The sequence below is a fragment of the Oryzias melastigma genome, linkage group LG13, assembly GCF_002922805.2.
Source record: "Oryzias melastigma strain HK-1 linkage group LG13, ASM292280v2, whole genome shotgun sequence".
Lineage (NCBI taxonomy): Eukaryota > Metazoa > Chordata > Actinopteri > Beloniformes > Adrianichthyidae > Oryzias > Oryzias melastigma.
The window spans coordinates 17770982-17793775 of NC_050524.1; the positions used below are offsets into that span (position 1 = coordinate 17770982).

General features: G+C 42.4%; 2 protein-coding genes across 6 annotated transcripts in view; both read right to left on the reverse strand.

The window, feature by feature from the left end:
• Positions 1–1167: 1167 nt before the first annotated feature.
• Positions 1168–10436, reverse strand: c1qtnf5 (C1q and TNF related 5). 2 transcript variants are annotated; one of them, XM_024276451.2, is made up of 3 exons: positions 9038–10436; positions 5692–5936; positions 1168–4749 (listed from the first exon to the last, which is right to left on the reverse strand). In XM_024276451.2, exons 2-3 carry the CDS (start codon positions 5921–5923, stop codon positions 4229–4231), a joined length of 753 nt encoding a protein of 250 aa, XP_024132219.1. In that variant the 5' UTR covers positions 5924–5936; positions 9038–10436; the 3' UTR covers positions 1168–4228. The 2 variants fall into 2 exon arrangements, with proteins under 2 accessions (XP_024132219.1, XP_024132218.1); XM_024276450.2 differs by lacking the exon at positions 9038–10436 and adding an exon at positions 7948–8762.
• Positions 10437–10593: 157 nt separating this feature from the next.
• The window catches only part of kmt2a (lysine (K)-specific methyltransferase 2A), a 38658-nt gene continuing 26457 nt past the window's right edge, over positions 10594–22794 (reverse strand). For all 4 annotated transcript variants that reach the window (XM_024276778.2, XM_024276776.2, XM_024276779.2 and 1 more), the window contains exons 25-34: positions 20000–22634; positions 17273–19900; positions 16962–17030; positions 16657–16883; positions 16466–16540; positions 16084–16258; positions 15884–15991; positions 15699–15779; positions 14674–14803; positions 10594–14602 (exon numbers count right to left, since the gene is read on the reverse strand). In XM_024276778.2, the coding sequence (XP_024132546.1) occupies positions 14327–14602; positions 14674–14803; positions 15699–15779; positions 15884–15991; positions 16084–16258; positions 16466–16540; positions 16657–16883; positions 16962–17030; positions 17273–19900; positions 20000–22634 (6404 nt within the window). In that variant the 3' untranslated portion in view covers positions 10594–14326. The remainder of the gene's footprint in view (positions 14603–14673; positions 14804–15698; positions 15780–15883; positions 15992–16083; positions 16259–16465; positions 16541–16656; positions 16884–16961; positions 17031–17272; positions 19901–19999; positions 22635–22794) is intronic.

A 22794-nucleotide genomic window follows, 5' to 3' on the forward strand; every position in this document is an offset into this window, starting at 1 on the left:
CCGAGCTAGAATCTGACTCAAAATTGTACATCTGGAAGGACATTTTTGTTGACCGTTATTATTCAGTTGGGGGTGTGAGGGGCTGTGAGCTAGTGGTAGGGAGTGTAAACAAAGGGATTATGGGAAATGGGGTAGTTTTACTCCATCCCTGCAGTCCTGCTCAAAACTCAGAGATGAATTTCTAATGAACTCCTGCAGCTCTCCAGAAAATACATTTTTTGCCTAAAAACACCATAAAAATAGTTTAAAAAAAAACATTAGGAACGCTTCTACGAAAACCTTTTTTTGGTTTAATGGTTTAATGTTTGAACTGTCCCTAGCTCAGATGTGGGCGCACGTCTGACTCTGACGGGGACAAACTACCACAAAACAGCCCTGTAGCTGACCCCTGGACCCAGTTTCATCCATGTTTACATGATACATCCACAAGAGCTAAGAGAGAAGAGGAAATAGTGTGAGGGAGAAAACAGGAAGGGCCTCAAACCAAGGAGCATTTAAAACTTCATGGATGTGACCTCTTCCCTTTGACCTGAAGGGTCGTTCCTGGGAATCCCCGGACTCAATCATCAGACTTTACTTTCTGACTCTATCCTCGTTGTCTGGTCTTTCTCTGCTCTGCCCACAACATTCGCTTTAATCTTTCTATATTGAATTTTGTAAACCATAACTAGTTATCACCTCTCAGGGTTTCTACGAAATCCTACCTGGATTCATGATGATTTGTGACATGTTTCAAATTAGAATATTCCTGCCAAATTTTACAACAATGCGACACCATGTTTCCTTCAGAGACAAAACAAATGTGTTTAGTCAGTAAAAAGCACACATCCGATTTGGTACATTATTTTTAAAATTTTATGAGAGCATTTAAAAAAAAAAAATCCTTCTCTCCAAAGATTTTAGTGTATTTTTTTTCTTTCCATCAACAAGTTAATTTCTCTGCTGTTCAAAACTTTCTGTTGTGTTTTTTCATTTCTGCAACTCACACAAACGTCTCTGAAATTGTGGTAAATAACGTTGATGTTTGAATGTTTCCTTATTTTATTGAGAAAATACAGATCTTAATTCATTTAAGCATTATGTCATTTGTCTTTGAAAGAAACTTTCTGTGATATCAGAATCACACTTCACATAAGTGGTGATGGAAAAAACGATGAGAGTACTTTATTTTTTATCCATCAAAGCATTTATTACATTCAGGATTTTAACACATTTGAACAGACTGACTGAAGTCATTTTGAGAATGCGCAACTCTGACCCCTGCTGGATAAAAAAATAACTGCAGCAAGTTTTTCAAAATCTAGTTTTTTTTATCAGATTTCTTTCACATTATATATATATATATTTATTTTTAAATAATTATTTATGCTTTTTAGTGGAGAACAGATATTTGTTTCAGTGTTTTAACAACAAAATTTGATTTATTTTCGAATGTTTTACAATCTCTTATAGAGAAATCAAGTTTTTGTCCCATGTTTTCAAGTAATAAGTGAGATTTTTGTACAGATCATGGTGTTTTTTTCTAATATATAAAGTTTTCTTTTATTCTTGAAGAACAATAAAGCAGTAAGGCAGAAAGAGTAAGGATAAGTTGAAAGTAGATTGTGGATTTTTTTTTTAATTGACTTTAAACACTCCCACAATCTACAGTGTCATGGAGGCAAATGTGAACAGAAAATAATCTGACGCACAACAGAAAAAAAGATCCCATTCTTTAACACATTTCAAACTCAGGTGGTGAAATTTAATCAGACGTGTAAAGTTAACACCTATTACATCTCAATGAATGATAGTTTACACAAAAAAATCCAGAAATTTAAAAGTGAATTTTCTACACTTATTTAAAAATTAAGACTCCCAAACATTGAATCCTAATGATGAGGATTTTTTTCCTCGTTTCTTTAACAGACCAAAACAGGTCAGACGGTGTTTCAGACGTCAGGAATTTGTGTCAAGCTTTTAAACTCCTCATAACATATTTAATTTACACTACAGTGGAGCATGAAGTCTGCATAAAGTCATATAATCAAATATAGTCTGTAATTAATTAAAATACACATTATCTGTAACATAAATCTAACTTCAATCTATATTTTCTCACCACCTCAAACGGAAACTTGAAACCTGCTCTGTTTCAGGAATGGACTGTCTGGCTCAGAGTTTTTCCTCCTACTGCGAACAAATTACGAATCGATGCCAATGGAATGATTAATTAACTCTTTGCCACTCCCATTCCGCCCTGAAGGGAATCCCTTTGCACATTTGGAGCCCAATCATGGGTGTGAGTCTCAGACTTGTGGTACACCCAAAAAGGCTGCCAGTAAAAGTCGGTTTCATCTCATTCAAAATGTCAAGAGAGAGGCAGGTTTGTTTAAGTGAAGTGGGGTGATAGTGTCATGAAGCTGGAGAGGGTGGGGCGTTGATGACTTTGAAATGTAGCGTGAGTCTCTCTCAGTGTTTGGTGGACTCATCAGGCAGAGGAAATCAGTCCACAGATGCACAAATGCTTTCCAGACTTTTTCCATTTGGGGATTTTCACTTTCTGCTTTGGGATTAGGAACCAAAAGTGAAGGTTTTCCTTGAAAATGGCTCATTTATCACCAGTCGGCTAGACGTGAATTAACCAAATTTGAAACCTTTCTGTGAGTTAAAATTCATTTTTTATTCTCCTATTCGGTTGGTTTGACGGCATCTATAGAGTTCTTCTATTATAGTTTTATTTTTATTGATGAAAAAGGATGAAATGAAATCAAACATAGAGAATCTATGAGAGTGGCAATAAATATGGAGATTTACACTGAATCCCTCAGTTATTGTCCTCTGTAGTTCAGCGGTTTTTCCATAGCCAAAGTTTTTAAACACAACTCGGTTTGCAACCAATTATGTTATCATATTTTTTCAGAATACCTCATTTAGACACTAAACAGTAAAAATATATAAATATTTTCCAGGCTTTGTTTGTCCTCATTCTTGAATCTTGTGTTTTTCTGTGCAGGTTTGCTGTGGCTTCTCCCGGAGGCTCCGCCCCCTTCCCCTGTGGCTCTCCATGGATTGGAGCACAGCTGCCTGCACTTCAGTTTAATTAGTTGGAGCTGTACTGAAGTGTTATTAGAGGGTTGCTTAAGTCATTAGTCTATCTATCGCGTCATGCTGGATTTGAGTTCTGCTATGTTTGTGGATTTTTCCCACTTGAAGTGGATTTTCTTGTTAATTAAAGAATGTTTAGTTTAGTTTTCAGCAGTGGTTAAAGTCTCACTTTTTCATTGACTTGCAAAATAATGAGGAAACAAAACAAGTAAGACAAACTTTACAAGCTTTAAATGTGTAGGTTTGTGCAAAGGAAATTTAAAAAAAACATTGTATCATAATCTGTAAAGAGGTGTAATATATAACGGCTGAAACTTTTAACTGAATAAAATAAAGTGCCAACAGAATGATTTTAAAATACCCATTATAACATTAAGAGCTGCTATAGTAAAATATGCAGGGGCGGAGCTAGAGCCTCTAATATGGGAGGGGCACCAAAAGAGAACAGCAGAGTGGAAATGAAATTAAAAATACATATTTCAGTCTGTTTTAGTAATATTATTAAGAATATTGCTTTTGTTAGTTTTGAAATTCTTAAAGAAGCTTAAATTGATATTTTTTAAATTTTTTGTCCATAATGAGACTATTTTGACTCCATAATTAAGTTGTAAAATGTTTGCCCATCTGTAGCTCCGCCCCTGACAATATGCATAAAATAATGTGTTATGTCTCTTTTACTTTCCAGAGAAAGCTGTCATAGAATTTTAGGTAAAAACAATAAAAATCCTGTAATTTCTTACTCCGTTCAGTTTAGTACGTCTGTTTTAATTAAAATAGGTTTTATGGCAAATGTGATGTAAGAATGATTCTTGTCATTATAAAGAGCTCTTTTACAGTTGGGACTTTTTGCATTTGTGCTCCAGTTTCCTGCATAAGGACAACTTTCAGTCCATTTGAATAATCTTCTAATGTTTTTTTATCCTTGACCATGAACTTTCTGAACAGCCAAATCCACTGATCTAAAAGCGTCTAAAATCTCCTTTGAAGATCTCGACTGGTGTGTGAATATTGTGTCTCATTGATTTTTCATGAATATCTGAACTAACAAACTGTACAAGTCGTGTTTCCCAAAAGTTTTAAATCAGATCTAAAAAAAGAAAAGTGAAATACCACAAATTTGAAATTCATTTCCCACATAACGTTAAGCAAACACTGCAGAGTTCTTCCAGTCTGAGTACACCAGGAAGCCGGAGAAGGTGCTGTCCGTCTTGGTGCTGGAGTAAAATCCGTTGTACTCTGAGAGAGCCATCTGCACCCACACCTGGTCACCGGGAACGAGGTGAAGCAGGGAGCCCCCGGACAGAGACGCCGGTTTGGGCCAGTTGCCGTAAAACTGAAAATAGGACGCCACAGTGTGGCCGTTCTTCATCAGGTCAAACTGTAGGCTGGCGCGGTAAACCGTGGCGTGGACGGCAAAGTAGTAGACCCCGGGGACCTTGCAGGTGAAGCGTCCTGTCTCTGCGTTGTAGTCAGCCTGCTCGTTCAGCAGGATCGTGTCAAAGCGAACGGCATCACCCACGCTGAGGGGTAAAGAGAGACCCTGGGACAGTTTAGCGCTGAAGGCCGATTTGGGCGCCACTGCACACTCCCCGGGCTGCCCCCTTTCACCTTTTTCTCCAGGGTTTCCTTTGTCTCCAGTCAGGCCTCGCACTCCCGCCTCACCTTAAGAAGAGCACAGCTATGTTAATGCTTTAGTTGTGACTTCTCTCACACTTTAAAGGGTAACCAAATAAGGAATTTGGAGTCTGACTCCACCCACAGTCAAAATTTCAAAATCCGGTCAGGGTGGAGCTAGGGAAAAAAACTGTTGTCATTACTGGAGCTGCAGATCATGATGTGGGACTTATTGGTTTGACCAATCACGAAATTCAACTGTAATACCTCGTTTCAACCTATTTTTGACTATAAGTTTACTTTATTTTGTCCAAAAATTGGCAATGACCAACAGACAGCACTTTTAAAACCCAATTTATCGAGTTAAACGCCCCCCAAAAAGTTGATTTAGGGTTTGATTACCCGTTAAAGTCCCACTCGATAATTTTTTTATCTAAATTTAAAGTATGATCTGAGCTGTGGTCTTTAAATCATAATCATGCCATTTTTACCTCAAAATCAAAAATCCTGTGTCGTTTTCAAGGACAAAGTTTCTGCAGAGCGACAGTTCAAAATTTGCCTCTGAATTGAGTAAGCCTCCACCTCATTTCCCATGATCCCTTTGTTTCCCCTCTCCTTCTAGCTTATAGCCCCTCACAACCTCAAGCTAATGCTAGCGGTGCAACAAAAATGGTGAGTAATATCAGAACTATCCAGATTCCAGCTCAGAGGAGGAAAACAAAAATGTTTATGGATCTATTAGTCTGCAAGAGGATGCATCAGAACAGAGCAGAGGAGGAATCTGTGGTGCACCAATTGTAGTTTGCACATAACAACTTTTTCCAACTAAGCTTTTTTTGTTTCCGATTTGACTGAAGAAATTCTCAGAAGCTGTTTTATTCTTAATTTTCTTCATATATGTCCTCCATCATGAGAAAAATGCTCCAATAATATAATAAAAACCCTAAAAACCCGACTTTCATTGGAATAGGTCTAAGTGAAGTTAGGTACCTGAGTCTCCTCTGTCCCCCTTCTCCCCTTTCTCTCCAGGAGCAGCATCCCTCCCGTCCCTTCCATCTCTACCCGGCTGACCGGGGCTGCCATGACCTCCGGGAGACCCGGGGATCCCAGGGTGGCCGGTGCACAGACTGGGAGGGATCTGATTGTCCTCCAGCTGCTTGGAAAAGTGTACTTGAAGAACGAGGAGGGACTGGAGCAGCGTTAGCAGTCTGAGTGAATCCATCGCCGAGTTTAGGCTTTGAGAGAGAAGGGTTAAAGAAAAGTGTTGCATTAGTAAAAGCAACTCTGAAAATATAAATATTTAACGGACATTTAAACCTATACATACAATTTTTACAAAAACTATGATCTGAGATGATAAAATTCATTTAAAATTGCACCATAAACACTGAAAAATATTAGTTATGCTGAATAAAGATGATTTAATTTGTATATTTGGAATAAAAATAATTAAAATGCTGCAAACCAAAAGATAACCTATTGGTTAATCATTTAAAACTGGAGCTTCAGAGTTTATATGTTCTTTGATTTACTGTAATTATGTTAACGGTTGAAAAGTATGTTAAAGATTTTGTGTTTAAGCATCTTTAACGACGTCTCACGTGTTAAAGGGTTAAATTTGGTGAAAGTTAAATAAATAAAATGTTAAATAATCTCATTCTTTTTTGAATGAAAAACAGCTTCACATAACAGAATATTCACACTAAATGTCGAAACACTCGCTTTGGCCTTTTGCTGACCTGGAGCAGTGTGTTAACACAAAGCAGCTACTGCTGTCCAAAATGAAAACAGAGCAGAGCTTGATGAAAAAAAGACCGAAAGCTTCAGCCACCAATTTATTACTTCTACTGTAAAGCACGGTGTAGGTACAGAGGTGATGAGGGCTCGTTGTGGAGATTCTTGAAAACGAGTAAAGATCCCGATGGGTGTCCCATCATTCTGGTCTTCACACAATATGGTGACTTCTTTGTACTGGAGGTGCAAGACAGATGTTCTGCAGTTGTGTGTGTGCAGGGTTTGGATAAATGCTGTGTCGACATGTGTTTCTGTTGAGTCATCGTTATTCTTTTCTGAGCATCAAACTATTCTGCAGTCACATCTGTCCAACAGCTAACCACCAGCAGAGTCATGCAACCGTTCTGCAAAGTAAGACCAATTTACAGAAGTGTTCTTTCAGGAGAAACAAACTGTGTTAATCTGGTCCAGATTTTAATCCAACAGTTTGAGAGAGATGAACAAAATGATGCTGGAGATGTTCGGGTGTTTCTGAATCAATGTGCATACTGACCATTTCTGTAATTTGTCCTTTTCTGTAGCTCATATTGAAAATTGCCTTACTGTTCATTTTGCGGTCAATAAAGGTTAAAACCTCTAAAAAATGGACAATATTTGTTTGTTTCTGTCTCAAACTTCAGTAGCAGGTCATGTATCTTTGTTGCACTTCATTCTAACTTTTTCTGAAATATATGGAGCCAAATATGGGACATAAAAAATTTGAAACCCAAATAAAACAACTTGAAAAATTCAAGCTGAAATATTGGTGTTGAGCTAAAAAAAATATGTGTCTAAAACTTTCTACAATTCTAATGTAAACTAAATAATTTTCAGCTTCAATTTTTCAGTTTTTAAGTTTCAAAATTTCAGTTTTAAAACTTATTTTCCATTTCAACTCTTTTCTGGTTTCAAAGCTAAAACTTTCTGGCTTTAGGCCATGTTTTGGTGTGTGGGGGCGGGGCTAACACAAAGGACCAATCAAAATGGATGAGGGCTGTACCCTCAGTCCTGGTGCAGACTCTGGGAATTTGGAAAATTACAGTTGGAAAATGCCTGTAATGTCTGTGCCATGGGTTCATAAATCACTGGGAAAAAGTGACACATTTTAGATTTGAAACCAAAAAAGAAAGAATTCAAAGTGAAAAAATGAATTTTTGATTAAATCCTTGATTTGGCTCCACAGAAGTGCAATTCAACTTTTTGTGGAAAATGTGATGCAGCTGTTCCAGGTATCCAGAAAGGATCCATCCATCCATTTTCTTAAGCTTTTATAACCCTTTCTGGGTTATGGGGTTGCTGGAGCCTTTCCCAACTACACGTGGTACACCCTGGACAAGTCGCCAGTCAGTTGGTAGTCTACAATCATTTCTAAAGACATTCTCCAGAAATCATGGAAGACTCAAATGTTGGAAAAATGCTCTAAAACAGATTTTTTTTTAAATAAAAGACAAATGAGGAGAAAAAACTGCTCACCTCATGTTCAAATAAATCATGTGACCCCAATGCCAAAGGGTTAAAAGGTTCACAATTCCTGATTTTGACCCTGTTTTTGAATCTAAAGAGAGTAAGAATTCCCTTTTTATGCCATTTCATTGTGTTCCTTTAAAAGAAAACGTTATTAATCTACTTTAGCAACATCTAGGTCTGTCTGTAGGAGACTCCCATCCGCCTCTATGCTGATGACACAGTCCTCTTTTCCGTTGCCAGACATGGCTAGAAAAAGGCTTACAACTTGCCCTCTGTAGGATACATCTGAATCTAAATCAGGAGTGTCCAAATCCAAGCCTGGAGGGGCCAGTCTCCTGCTGGTTTCCAGAAACACTTCCTTATTTACTGTTGATTACCTGGATCAGGTGTGTTAGCCAATCAGGAGCAGGCTGGTTAGAAATCATGTAGGACAGCGGGACTTGAGGCCTGGGTTTGGACACCCCGCTTAAATATTTCATTCTTAATCTGTCTGCATAAATAAAGATTAAATAAATAAATAAATAAATAAAATTGAGCTTGCTGAACAATCTGAAAGCAAAAATGTCTACAATAAATTAAGGAGCAATTAAAGCTCCAGGAGGACCGACAGCTGTTTTTCTGCTGCCATAGTGGTGAATAAGTTGCTGAGTGCAGCAGCAGTGATGAGAAACATTGTCTATCAGCACATCTCCTAACTAGCTGGAGTCTTTACATCCACAACAGCTGCAGACAGAGGAGAGAAACTATGAGGGTGGGACGGAGAGTCGGCATTCCTGGCACAAGTAGGGAGCAGACGAGAGCACAAATATTGGGGAGTCTGATCGGCCGTCTGCCATCACAGTTCAGGCTCCATCAGGTTTTAGCTCTTCGACATTTCCCAACATTACCCAGATTTTGTTGTTTGATGAAAACCCACAGAAACACAGAAAAGTAATAAAATCAACACAAATAGATACTAAATTTGTTTAATTTTGTTTTCTTTTTTCAGTTTTCTGAGAAAATAGCTCACATTTACTGGTAATGCTGTTCATGTTTGCTGGCAAACTACATTTTCCATGCTTTGATTCATTAATTCCAGAGAGAATCAAACTCTTACCAGAACGCTCAGGAGCTGCTGCTGCTTCTGCTGCTCTGGACCAAAAGATTCCCTAAAAAAAAAAGTTAAAAGGAAATGGTAACAAAATCCTATTAAAACTGAGGAGGGAGAGGAGGAGTTATCCATGCGTCCAGAAATGTGATGTCACTGCAACGCCAAAAAAAAAAAAAGCTAAATAACTTGAAGGCAGTGTGAGAAAATGAGTGTGGAGGGAGGGATTTAAGGAGGAATAAGCAAAGGGGAGGGAGATACATGTTTGGGACCTTGCATAATGGTCCTCGTCTGGACATGACCACAGAGACTTCAGAGGTCTGGACAGCCAGATGCCCCACAATGCTTTGGGAGCCAGCAGAATTTGAGGTAAAAGATGCATCAACAAATATCACATTTTTTCTCTGTAATGACCCACTTTCACTCAAGAAAAGCTATTATTCTCACTTTGAAGCATCCTTCATTTTCAAGCTCACATGAAAGATGTTATTTAATGTTTGACTTTTATTTAAAAGAACTTACCAGAAGGAACTTTCACTTTTTAAACACAAAACAGCTTGAGTTTCCGCCATTTACTCAAGTAATTAATAGGGCATAATTAGCAGTAAGTTCAGAGGCTGGTTTTAGGAGGATCTGCAGGAAAACCTGCTTTTGTTTGGTGGCTGAGCAGTAAAACGGCTTTTATGGGCGTGTGGAGCTGAAAAGCCTTTTAAGCTCAAAACTCATCAATTTTTTTGTCAAAGCCGCACTCCCAGCAGGCTCCTGTGAAGACGGCGAGCTGAAACTGAGCTTCAAACAAACATTTAACGACCAACACATTGAACAGTCACGTCCTGTTCTACTAAAATGATGCCTGGAAGAGGGGAGGGAGGGGTGTTCACCTCCAACTTGGATTATTTAGCAATTCAGCAACTTCAATCTTTATGATTAGAAAAATATTATGTTAAAAATCAGAAACCGAAATCCAAACGTATACAAGAATAAAAGGAAGATTACGAAAACACATTAATGAAATATTCTTTTTAAATGCTTTATTCTTTACATAGTTGCATGTACTGAAAACCCAACCGCACCAAAACTATTAATGGAAACTCAATGTATTAGCCTAAGGAGGTCTGAATCATAAAATTAAAGTAGAAAATCAAACTTCAGTCTGATCCAACTTCAATGTAATGTCTTTATAACAAGTCAGAATGAGCCTCAGTAGTGGGCGTGGCCTCCACGTGTCCTGCAACACCTGAGTATGCTTCTGATGAAGGGGATCTCCTCCCACACCTGGACCAAAGCATCCGCCAAATCCTGGACAGTCTGTGGTCCAACCTGGCGTCGGTGGATGAACCGGGTCCAACCTGGCGTCGGTGGATGAACCGGGACATTACGTATGCTCAGTTGGATTCAGTTCTGGGGAACGGGCGGGTCTTGTGATCTCCTTTTATTTCCACCTGTTGTCTATTCCAGTTGCACAAAAACATGTGACACTGAGTGTTGCTTCCTAATTGGACAGTTTTTTTTAAAACAGGGACCACAAAGAGAACTGAGGAAATCAAAAACCAGACAGAGCAAGGTAAAGGAGACATGTTTATTATTTAAACTATCACTTAAATAAAAAAAGTGCATAGAAAATAAACATGATTAGAAACTTTTCTTTTTACAGCTATGTACAACTTTGTTTCCTAATTATACATTCAACCAAGTAGTTTGTGGTTTATTTTCACATGGTGGTTTTCCTTCATTTTGTTGATGTGTATTGAAAAAAAAAACACTGTTGAATGGAGAAGAAAATATATATATATATGACTATGGTGAATACCGTTATTACACAGAGCAGGGGGGTTGATATATAAGATATATTCAAGGCAGTAAAAAAAAAAAAAAGTAAGCAGGCCTGTTCATGATCCCTCTTCCTGCACATCTTACTTCCTCTGGGACACCCCCCCCAACTCCTGGATAGGAAGACAACGTCTATACACAACAAGTAAAAATCATCTACAAATACAGGTTAAGTACTCGTCCGACCTCCTCTTCTTGTAAAAAGTACAAATCTGGGTAAAGATGCAGCCCAAAATAAATAAATAAAAGGTTTTTAACATCAACTTTTTTTTTTTCAGCATGATGACTTTCTGGTACAACAGTATATGACAAAGCTTCTGTGGAGAGATGGTTTGTTTTTCCCAAAAAAAAAAAAAAAAAAAAATTATAATTGTTTTTTTTTAATTGGTGGTATTTTCCAACTTCAGGTCACAAACGTCCTCCCAATCTTTTTTCTCTTTTAATTTATTTTTTTTTTTGTTAATTTTTATGTCTCTGATATCCCTGTTAAAACATACAAAACATTCACTATGACAACCGGGATAAAAAAAAAAAAAAAAGTCACAACCACATTAAAACATTTCTCATCACATTAAAACCGCTCTGCTCCAGAAAGAAAAGAAAAGAAACGCTGCAGCGCTCCTCGCTGGCGGGGGAGCGGCGCAGGCACGGCAGAAAAAGTGGTACTGAATATCCATATACAAAAGAATGATGCACGTTAGCTGATAGTACTGTAACACAAAACCATTATAGGTACATTGAAACATTGCTTTAACCGTTATAAATCCGCTGTTTTGCTACGGTAACTAAGTTTGTTTGACCATTCCATATATTCTATAGATACTAAAGTACAAGAAATTACTATGCATGTTTCTGTATAATGTTGTCAAGTATTTATACTATAATTACAGATCGTGACGGAGAAGGGCCACTGGTGTGGCGTGGAGCAAAGTCCCGAGAATCAACAGAAGCCGGTTCCTCATTGGATTAGCTTAATTCTGTAAAGTAACTTCTTGTTGAGCCTAAAAAAACGCAGAACTGGAGCTTGTTGAAGTGAGAGTCGTGCACGGAGCCCTTAGCGCCAGTAGCTGTTCCGCCGCCGAGGCTGAACGCGTGAAAGCGCTTGCTCTACGGTGGACGGAAGCGGCGCTCCCTTCAGCTGCTCACACTTCTGAGTTATTCCCAGTGCAAAAAAAAAAAAAAAAAATCACTGCTGGAGCCCCGTTTTTGAAGCCTCGTCCGCATCTTCCGTGTTCACCGGGATGGTTAACTCAAAACAAATACAGCTGACGAAAGCTTCAACGTCGTGTGAAGGAAGAAGATACATTCATTGTTGACCTTAGCAGCAGAAACCCAGCGAGCCCACAGTCGGTGCCGCCGTACGGGGGCCGGTCTGCCAGCGGAGACGCAGCCCGATAGGAAGGAGAGGGCTGTCGGTGTGGTCCCTGCCCTCACTTTTGCTGAAGAGAAAGAATCAAGAGAAGTGCACTTTGCTGCGGCACCCCGAGAGCGCGGTGCACAGACTCAAAGCCTCCTAAGCTGACCGTGAGTGCTTGTGGTTTCAGATTGGTTGGAGATGTTTTTTCCTATGTCCATTCAGTGCCTGTGTCACAGCTAAAGTGCAAACCTTTCAGGTGGGTCATATTTCAGCTTAAGTTCACGACAAAAGGGGGCAGTGTGGGAGGAACTGCTGACGGCCATGACGTCACAACCAAAGCGTGGAAGCAAAACAACCCGCCTCGTTAAAAAAAAAAAAAAAACAGGAATATGCTCATTTAAAACTAAGGCAAACACCAAGAAATCGAATTTTCCAAATTCTGGTGAGCCACCCACAACACAGTTCACAGATGGAGATATGCAGAGAACTGGAGCTTATGGTTAAATTAAAGGCACCTCTTTGTTTCAGAGTGAGTCTGCAGAGTGACTCGGAGTTTAAAAAAAAAAAAAAAATGTGCACGCTTATTTAAGTGCCCGTTGACCCCTGGGAGCAGCCAGTACGCAGACTCGATGTGGCGACAATAAGGCTGGAGAAAAGAGATATCAGCAAAAGGACCAATAATTCTACCTCTCTCAAGTGCATAATAATAACAACAACAATAATTCACATATCTGCCGTATCACCAGCTCGAACTGGAACAGAGAAAAGAAAAAAGCTCTGGTAAAACGGCCCGGGGTGAATGAAGAGCTACTGGTGGACTGAACTTAGAAAGGGAACCCCCTCACAGACCAGCGTCAGTCTTTGGAATTTAAAAAAAAAAAAAACATTCAGGCGTTGAATTTGAAAAATAATGTTAAAAAGTGGAATATAAAACAAAGCATTAGTGTTTGTAAACCTCTATTTCCTACAAAAATGGCAATTAAATAAATACGATTTTTAAAAAAATATAAATACCATCATTAAGTGCTATTAACTACTGAACGCGTTTACTTTCTTTCTTTCTTTTTTTCTTTTTTTTTTTTAGAAAAATATACATTATTTACACTTTTGAAAAGTAAGCATATTTCCCTGTCAGTAATAAAAAGACAAAAAAAGCATTTCTCATGATAGTTCTCTCAACAGGCCGAGAAGAAAAGCGGTCAGCTTAAGGGCATGATGTTTGGTTTTCCTGCTGCTGTAATTTGGAACATAACTGGAAAGTTCAAGTTTACACACAAAAATAAACTAATTATGAACAAAAAGCAGCAACAAACCTGTCTGTGCACAAAATAAAAATAAAAAAAATCAATGATACCAAAGCACAGCAGTGGGTTTCTCTGGTCCCGTGCTGGTCAGTCCACCAGAACCTCTAGCTGCCTGGCCCTCTCCATCAAGAGACTTCATCTCCTCCACAGCCAAGTTGCTCCCAAGCGGTCAGACTTCCATCAAATGCCGCCATCAAATGTCAGATTTATTTCAAACCAACAGCAAAAATAACGTTTCTTTCTTTCTTTTTTCCTTGCCTCCCTCGTCTGTCCTGTAGCTAGAGCTCCCTCCAGTGTTTCCGTCTGTTCCGTAAACCGTAAAGAGCGCTAAAGGCATCAGGGCACATTCAAACAGGGAGATCTGAACCGTTAACAGCTGACGATAAAACACTAAACCACTGTAAATCTAGTCAAATCACTGTCCCCTCAGCAAATTGCACTTTGGTGTAAAAAATGGAACCAAGTTTGTTCACTTTTTTTTGTCATTCTATGTTCACATGAGTGGAAATATGTTGTGGAGGGGAAACGTCCAAATATAAATAAAAGTTAGTATTGCGATGCCGTTGTGTCGTTACTGACCTCTTCAGGAGAAATGTCCAATGCCAAATTGAAAATAGACTAAAGGAGGCACAAAAGCTGGAATGGCCCATCCTCCAAAAAATGGCCCTTTCTGCATATAAAGTGTGACCCCCAATCTCCAAATCTGCAGACGAGGGTCTTTGTGGGCCAGACCAACAGGTTGACGTAAAGCCATGGCAAACTCTAAGCAGGGTGTCGAACGCTGCTCTTCAGAGAAGTTCCGGAGAATCAGTTGAGAAACTTGCGACACCTCTTGGTGCCGCAGTTGCAGGGCAGCTTGTTGCTGGCGTCCTCGATCGGGAACTTGTAGTCGTAGGTGAGCTCCTCCCCGCAGCAGATGCGGCGAGAGGCAAAGATGACGATGTGCTTCTGGCCGTCCACGGTGATGACCCTGGAGTAGCAGTTGGGCTCACAGGAGTGGTTGATGAAGCGGGCGGCGTTGCCGTGCACCGTGGCGTCCACCACCTCGTAGTCGTCGATGCGAAACATGTAACAGCCAATCCCCTTGGAGAGCGAAGAGGATCATTTTAACAGCAAGTTATGAATAGAAGTGTTTATAGTGCCAAATCACTCACCTTTGTGTCGTAGTATTTCTCCCGTTTGTCAGTGAGTACAGACCGAATTACATTCCCAGAATATTCAATGACCATCTCCCCAGCCTCGATGGTCTTCTTGCAGAACAGACCTCTGCCATGAATAGGAGACCTGCAGAGAAACAAGCATTATCAATAGAGCTGCCTCGGCAACATGGATGAATCGATCTAAGCCTATTAGATCAATAATCCATAAAAGTAGAGATTGATCTCACCCATAATGCTAAAGTGAGCTAGCTTGATGCTAATGTGTAATGGGATTACCCATAGGACAGCTAATGCTAACGCTCGTTCTACCTAAACATACCTTGCTGACTAAATGAATATCTTTATATACTCACAGACATGAATTAACAAACTCTTTCAGGAAAATATTTTTATAAATATAAGCGCAATAACCACCCAGTGGCCAAACTGAAATTTTTCTCATGATGAATGACATGAATAAACAATTTAACATTAAAACTGCATTTCTAAGTAATTCTTTATTCAATTTGTGATGGAGCAGATGAAAACCAGTGGCTTGAAAAAGCTCGGGATGGTGATGCAGCAACTGCCAAAGTCTTCCTTTGTCGGAAGCATTCCCCTCCAGACAAATTGATCCATGTGCGCCTTCACTTTCCCTGTCTGACTGAGCAGGCATCTGGCTCTAAACTGTACGGCCAGATAGCTCTGATATTGCTCGCCATTTTTTTTTGCTATGCTAATGTTAGCTTGGGCTTGTGAGGTACTATAAGCTAGCAGGAGAGAGAGTAAACAAAAGAATACTGGGAAATTAGCAGAGCTGGCAATCCTGTCCACAACCCAAGGATCCTGCTGCTCTGCAGAAAATATGTGTACAACACTGTGTTATTTTATTTTTGTTTTGGCTAAAAACTGCATCATCTTAACTAAAAGACCACTGGAAACACTTTTACAATAGATTCAGTTCTTTTTTTTTTCTTTTTTAATCTTCAACTTTCTTAACTATAAATGGAAATATTTCAATAAAATGGTTCTTGTCTAACCTGTAAACTCCAACAGTTTCCTTGGACATGGCCTTGAGCTGTTTGAACCTGACAGTCAGAGGCAGCTCCATGGAGGCTCGCCTATAATTGCAGATTAAAACATTAACAAAAGGGTAAGAAACTACAGTTTTAGGTCAATTTCGAAAAAATGTTGATAACTGTTAAAAAAAAATCCTGAGACGTACCTAACAATCCTGAGCTGACCTTCATCCTCCTCCTCTTCCTGTGGCCTGTACTCGGGTGGCTGGCGATGTTTTGAGGCCAAGAAATTGAACATGTCGAACACAGACCTCCTGGGGGAAAAAGTGGTTAGAAACAATAAAAAAGATTACCCAAAGTTTCATTGAGCAGCCTAAAGAGTGTCTGATGCAGTTCCCTTCCTCACCTCTGGTGGATTTCTGCACGGGCAGAGCCGTGGGGATTGAGAGGAGGTTCTTCACTCTCCTCGGGTTTGTGGAAGCGAAAACTGTAGCTCCGGCAGTGTTTGGACCCGCACAGCTGCTCCAGCAGGAAGACCACAGCTTCATGAACGATACCAAGCATCCTCAGACCGTTCACACCTGAGAGGGGCAAAAAGAAAGACCAGTTCATGGTAGCAACTGTACATTTCTGGATTCTGATTCATGAGAAAAGCTAAAGAGCTTTTTAATAAAATCTACGGGAAAAGGTAAGTGAACTTTGCAAAACAAGAAAATCCATATAAGCTTTCTTCCAGGCCTTGTTAACGTTTGAGCACAACTTTAGTTGTCATCTGAAGGACCCCTTACCATCAAAAGAGAGTTCGCTGAGTCTTGCGTGGGAGCGAGCCTCCTTCACCTTATCAGTCAGGCACTTCCAGGCTTCTATATAAACAAGATCACATTTTTTTCTCAAACAGTTGTCCTCTTTGACTGATTAATTGAGTAATTTAAGGCATCTAAGATTTTAAATTAGGCTATAAAAGCCGTTTTGGTCTCACCTTCAATACTCTCAGATTGAATATGGAAACCATCCTCACTACAAATTTCAAAGATGATTCCTTTTTTGGGTTTGCTGTCCATGCTCGGATCCTCGGCGTTGCTATCCTTGTTGGGTGGTAATGACACAGGAACAGACACGGCTCTTCCAACAGGACAAGCTTTGTCTTTTCCCACCGGCTTCCCTGGTGCAGCAGTTCCTTCAGGTGACTTCTTGTTACCAAGAACACTAAACAAACAGATCAAACATTAAAACACATTTTAGTGACCAGTTTGAAATAATGTTGTTCACTCTGACATGCTTCACCTCTTGCTGGTTGTTTTTTCTGAGGGCTTGGCTGTGTCCATGGGTTCAGGAGAGCTCAGATCTTTGGAGCTACACAGAAGAAAGTTTGAATTAGGATCATATTTTTATGCAAGACACTAAAAAAAATGTTTGATTTCTTAGTAACTTAAGATGATTGAAAATAAGAATTAAACAAATAAGATGTATTTATAGTGGGGGTGTTTTGACAAAAATGTGGCGATACGACATGTATCACTAAACTACATAAAAATAAAGTCAATGTAGGACTGAAGTGATGAGAATAAATCTCATAAAAATGATGGATTTATCACCTTGGTTTTAGGGGTGGAAGGTGTCCTGCAGGTTTGTTGAGATGGTCTTCTCCCTGCGAGGCTTTGAGCTTTTTGCTGCTGCTGGAGTCCAGGCTCTGCCTGCTCCTCTTCACTTTCTGTTTGCTTTTCTCTGATAGTGCGCCTGATCCTGCCGTGGTAGAATTGATTAGCCTCTGCTCCGACGATCTTACAATGGGTGTTGTTCTACTACTCTGGGAATGTGCAGAGGGGAGTGCTTGTGTGAACACTCCGACGACGCGTCCTTTGGCGGGGCTTTGAGGTGTAGATGGGCTAGGGGATAAAGCAACAGTGTTGTTTGGACAGGAGTCCACAGTCTGCGCTCTGCTGACGGGCTGGGACTGACGCTGCAAGTACACGTTTTTAACCTCTGTCTCTCCCTGCCGGTTGACAGCCATGGTGATGGTCTGCTGAGTAGGCAGGACACAAATGCTGCTAGCTATGGATGTTTGAACAGGAGAGCTGAGCTGTGGCATCAAAGCCCCCGTCCCAGCTGACTGAATGACCACTGGCTGGTCTGACAGGCCCAGACCATGGGGACTTGCTTTAAAAAGGAGGTTGCTGATTGGCCCCGTGATCTCAGTGGAGCTAAGAACAGGGGTGGAGAGGGAGACCGATCCAGGCCCGAGAAGGCCAGCGGAACCGCTGGGGGGCACAGACACAACATTCAAAACGGACTGACTGGGATTGAGGCCAGAGACGGTACAAGGTATCAGATGAGTGGAGGACTCGTGACCCATAATTCCAGACTGGGTGGCTCCAGAAATTCTCTGCTGTATCAGAGTAGTGGGCTCCAAGTACATGAACCCCCCTGATTTTCTCTTGATGATATTGGGAACCTTGCGCTGGGAAGATGACAGGGTGCTTAACTCAACCAGACCACTCGGCTGGCCAGGGATACTGGCAGTGATCTGCGGGGAAGACAGGTTGATGAGAGTCATGTTGGGAGGGGCCACGTCAGAGGGTGCTAGAGTGGGCTGGCTGCGGGACCGGCTCGCTTTTTTGCTTTTCCTTGGCAGACGAGAGATGGGACGCTTCTTGCCATGAGCGGAGGCCAGCACGGCTGGGGAAGAATTCATGGAGGAGGGGCTGGAAACGATGGCAACGCTAGGACCCAACTCGTGTGGCCGTCCGGCTTCTGAGACCAGAATCTGGGACTGGTCGTGCGGCTGAGAAGGAAGACCAATGAGAAGACCGGAGGTGGTGCTCGGAATTCCTGTCTGGAAGCCTGCCTGTGTGGGTCCGGTGAAAGCATGAATCTGAGAGGCATGAGGTATAGTGCCAAGGACTTTTCCCCCACCAGGAAACATAGGCTGGCCTGACGATAAACCGGTATTCAAACCTGTGGTGAGTGTCATGGAGCTTAGCACTGTGGGGGAAGTTGTGTCCATCACTCCTGTGGCGCTAATTTTCTGAGTGACTCCGTTAGGGACTGTCTGAAGGACATACAGAGGCTGGAAGGGCTGATGGACCACAATAAGCTTGTCGGGGCCGGATTTGATGACAGCAGGACTGGAAACCTGAGTCTGGGAAGGTCCCGGTCCAGGCACCGGGCTGGGGCTGCCTGCAGTAGTCACAGAAGCTGGGAGGTACTTCTGACCCTGAAGAGGCAATGATGGAGAACTCGGCAAAGCGGGGGTACCTGGATTCCTTGGAACATCCTGACTAGCTGGAGCTTCAGTCACCGGGCCTACAGCGGGACTGGCGATAAACTGTTCGGGAGTCATGTGACCTTCTGCAACCTGCGCCTCCCTGTTTACCAAAGCGGTGCTGTCGTGCTGGTTCTCAGAGGGGGACAAAGCTGGCCCCGCTCTTTTCTTATCCCCACCTTTTTCTCCACTCATGGCCTCTGAGTCCGAGTTCAAGCCTAGAATGGTGCGGTTTGAGGTATTTGAGATAAGAGTCCCGGCGGAGTGGTTCTGACTTGTGCTGACGGTGGGGCTGCGTGTGGTCAAGACGGACAGATCAGAGGGCAGCTCTAATGGGAGATATGGCTCTTCCACAGAAATTGAGCTATTAACACTGCTCTCCACAACCCCTCCACTTTCACCACTCGCTAAAGGCTGGGGAAAGTCACCAAACAGCATATCTTTAGGTCTGTTGACATCCACTCCCACATAGCTCTCATCCAGCAGTGGCTCAGACTGTTGACCTAAAGTCGGCAAAGACATGGACTGCGTGTTCAACACAAACTCCATGATATCGGATGGTAAAATATTCCCACAGTCATCACTGTTGTTGTTGTCGGAATCTGATTTAAGCAGGTCTGTGGTGAGGGACAGCGGTGTGTCGAGGGGGTCCTGGCCCTGGCTCTGTGGCTGGGACTTGACACTTCCTCCTAAAGGAAGGCAGTTTTCCTTCTGGTTCCTCCTGCTCTCCCGCGTGTTACTGCTCACAGCTCCACTGCAGTTATCCGCCTCCTTGCTTGAAACGTGCCCAGCAGTTTTCTCCGCGTGCCTTTCCCTGCCTCTCCTCTTTGGAGTGCTTTTGTGCGGTGTGGACGTGGAGGTGGCCGTGGTGGTGGTGGTGCTGGTGGTGCAGATACTGGTGTCGCTCTCAGAGCCGTCATCAACACCGTCGAGCTGGCCTATTTGCTGCTTGCCGAGGGTCCTGTGAAAAAGACAAAACGGAGTGTGTGAGATTCCTGCATGCAAAGACAACACACTACAAGCCATAGAAGATCATGGTGTCCAAAATGAGTATACTAACAAAGATCCCAGGAGGTCCGTCTCTGATTTTTCTTGAACTCTTTGTTGTTGCTGCTCCTCATCTTTGAGAAATCGCTGAAGCTGAGACCCCCTTCCAAGACATTGGTCTAATCCTTCTATAGATGGAAGGCCCTCGCCAGGATTGATAATTGTCCGGGTGAAGTTGTAGTAGTATGGGTCTTTGCCTCTCTGTTTCACTCCACCATCTTCATCCTCTCCACTTTCCCCCGATGAAGATGAGGTGCTTATGTCATCTGCTCCATCCACCTGCCCTTCCGCTGACTTCTTACGACTGCCGGTTCTCCTCTTGACTACAGCGCCCGCTCCGTCACCGCTGCCGTAGAAGGGCAGGTCCTCTTCCCCGTAGGAGCGGACCCCGTAAAGAGGCGTGAGACCAAAGAACGTGTTGGAACGAGCACGAGCGCTGCGACGCGGGTACCGCCGCTTCGCTGACCCTGAGCCATCACTATCATCTTCGTGGTGCTTGTCATCCAAACCTCTGTCAGGGTCGTCCTCTGGGCCATCATCATCATCTGCGCACTCGGCAAGGAGACTGTGGCGATCTCGGAGCTTGTTGTAGTCTTTGTGAAGCTCCTCTGCTTGAGTCTGAGTGTCAGACTCTGAGCTGTCGCTGCTGCTGGCAGATGGTGATGAGAAGAGGGCGGACAGGACAGAGGAGTGAGTCGCCTGTCCAGCAGCAGTGACAGAGGTAGTGCAAGTGTGACCGGAGGATGGGGGAATGCCTGCAGCAGAGATAGTACCGTTGGGGTCGGTCATTTTATCAGTCTTCAGTGGAGTTGGGTTGGAGAGCTTGACTGATCTCTTTTTCTCTCTGGAAGCCAGTGGTAGCTGGTTAGCTGCCTGTTTGATGAAAGACTGAACGTTGGTGTTTCCAACCGTCTCAGCAGCTAAACTCGTCTGCTGAAGGTGCTGTAAGCTCTCCAGACTGGAGCTGTTCTTCCTCTCCGGACAGCTGTAACTGTCCCTGCTCTTTGAGGACGACCTGTCCCCTTCCTGGCTACAATGCTTCTCCCCCTGACCCTTCCCGTGGGCTTTGGTGCTGTTCCCAAGCACTTGAACTTTGTTATTGCTGCTGTTGTAGAAGCTGGTGCTTGAAGCATGAGTGTTGGAGCTGCCAGAGGCTTTTGTGTTATTGTTGAGGAGTGGCATTTTGCTGCTGCTGTTGCTGTTTGGAATGTTCTTCTCTCTGTCTTTGGACACATCTCTGCTGCCGGCCGCCTTAACTTTGGGGTGCTTGTCTTTGGCAGCCGGAGCTGCATTTGGAGAGGCCACGGGCATGGCGCCTCGTTTGATCACGTCTTCATCTGCGGACGCCTTTGACAACCATTGAGTCTTTGCAGCTGCTGCTGTGGCTGGACTTGAAGTGTGATCAGTGGATTTCCGTGTGATGGACTTCTGCGGGGAACTAGATTTTCCAACAACAGAGTCTTTTTGGAGTGGAGATGGAACCGTATTCCTTGTACTGCTGATGCTATCCTTTCCTGAGCCGAGCTTTTCTTTGCTTGATGTTGTGTTGGAGTTGAAAGAACGGTGATGAGACAAGAAATTCAGGCTTGCAGAAATGTCTTGGTCTTTGCCTCCATGTTTCCCCACCTTGTCTACTTGTTTGTTGTTGCTGCCACTTCTCTGTTGACCTGAAAGAACAGCAGTGCCTACTGGAGGAGAGGACTGACCACAGCCTGCAGGAGTCAGTCTTGAGCTCTTGTTCTCAGTGCTAGTTGGTTTGCATTGGCTGCCTGGGTTAACCTCTTTCCCTGAGCCAGATTCTTTGATTCTCTCTGTGCTCTTATAGCTGGAATCTCTTGATGGATGCTTACTTTTATCAGAATCTCTGCTAGGAGGTCTATCTTTCCCTTGACTGCCCTCTTTTCCTGCTTCCCTACCATACTGCCTGTGCTTGTCAATGTTTCTCATTCCAGAATCTTTACTGAGAGATCTAGTTTTGTCTGAATCCTTGTAGATGGGGTCTCGAGAAGCCGATTTACTCTTATCTGTCTCTTTATTGCTGGACTCTTTGCTCGCTTTTCTTCCCATGTCAAAGTTTGCTGGTCTTGGCTTTTCTGAATCTTTTGAGGGATCTCTACTCTGAGGTTTCACCCTGTCCAATTCTTTTAGACCTGAGTCTTTACTTAATGGCCTCCTCTTTTCTGGGTCTTTGGTTACATTTTTGCCCTTGTCAGAATCTCTTTGACTGAGTTCGTTAGCTGATCTGTTCTTGTCAGATTCTTTGGATGGATGATCTCGATTTGAACTCCTGCTCTTGTCTGCATCTCTCACACTCTGCTTTTTGTTTGGTTGCGATCGATATCTCTCTTCGGAAAGGGGTCTTCCTCGTTCACTGTCTCTCTGGACTGGGTTCTTCACTGAGTCTTTGCTGGGGTGCCTGGACTTTTCGGGGTCTCTGGCGGGGGAGGGGATAAGAGGAGGAGGCGAGGTAAGGGGTCGTGTTAAAATCTGGGCTGCAAAAGTTACTCCTCGCTGTTTGTTTAACTGATAGGAAGGAGGAGACAGAGAGGGGGAGCTGTGACGTCTTGACTCGATATTCTGAACTCCAGCGTTCACCAGGGAGTCCCCAAATGTCATGACCTCTTTGCCTTGGGGTTGTACGGTAATACCTACACAAATAAAAAAAGAAAAAACAAATCTGTAAATAGCTTGAACTGTTGACATCTCTAAGAAAACACATTGTGACCAGCTCAGTGGCCTTGTGGTAGAGTGTATGCCCTGAGAGACTGGAAGGTCGTTGGTTCAAATCCACGTTTAGTCGTACCAAAG

What these genes read in the sequence shown, in the direction of transcription:
- c1qtnf5 (XM_024276450.2), bottom strand. Translation starts at nt 7,967, where the DNA reads ATGATTTATTTGAACATGAG. An exon ending in ATGATTTATTTGAACATGAG is followed by an intron (nt 5,937 to 7,947) that starts GTGAGCAGTTTT and finishes TCTCTCTCAAAG; the next exon opens with CCTAAACTCGGCGATGGATT. An exon ending in GGGGGACAGAGGAGACTCAG is followed by an intron (nt 4,750 to 5,691) that starts GTACCTAACTTC and finishes GCTCTTCTTAAG; the next exon opens with GTGAGGCGGGAGTGCGAGGC.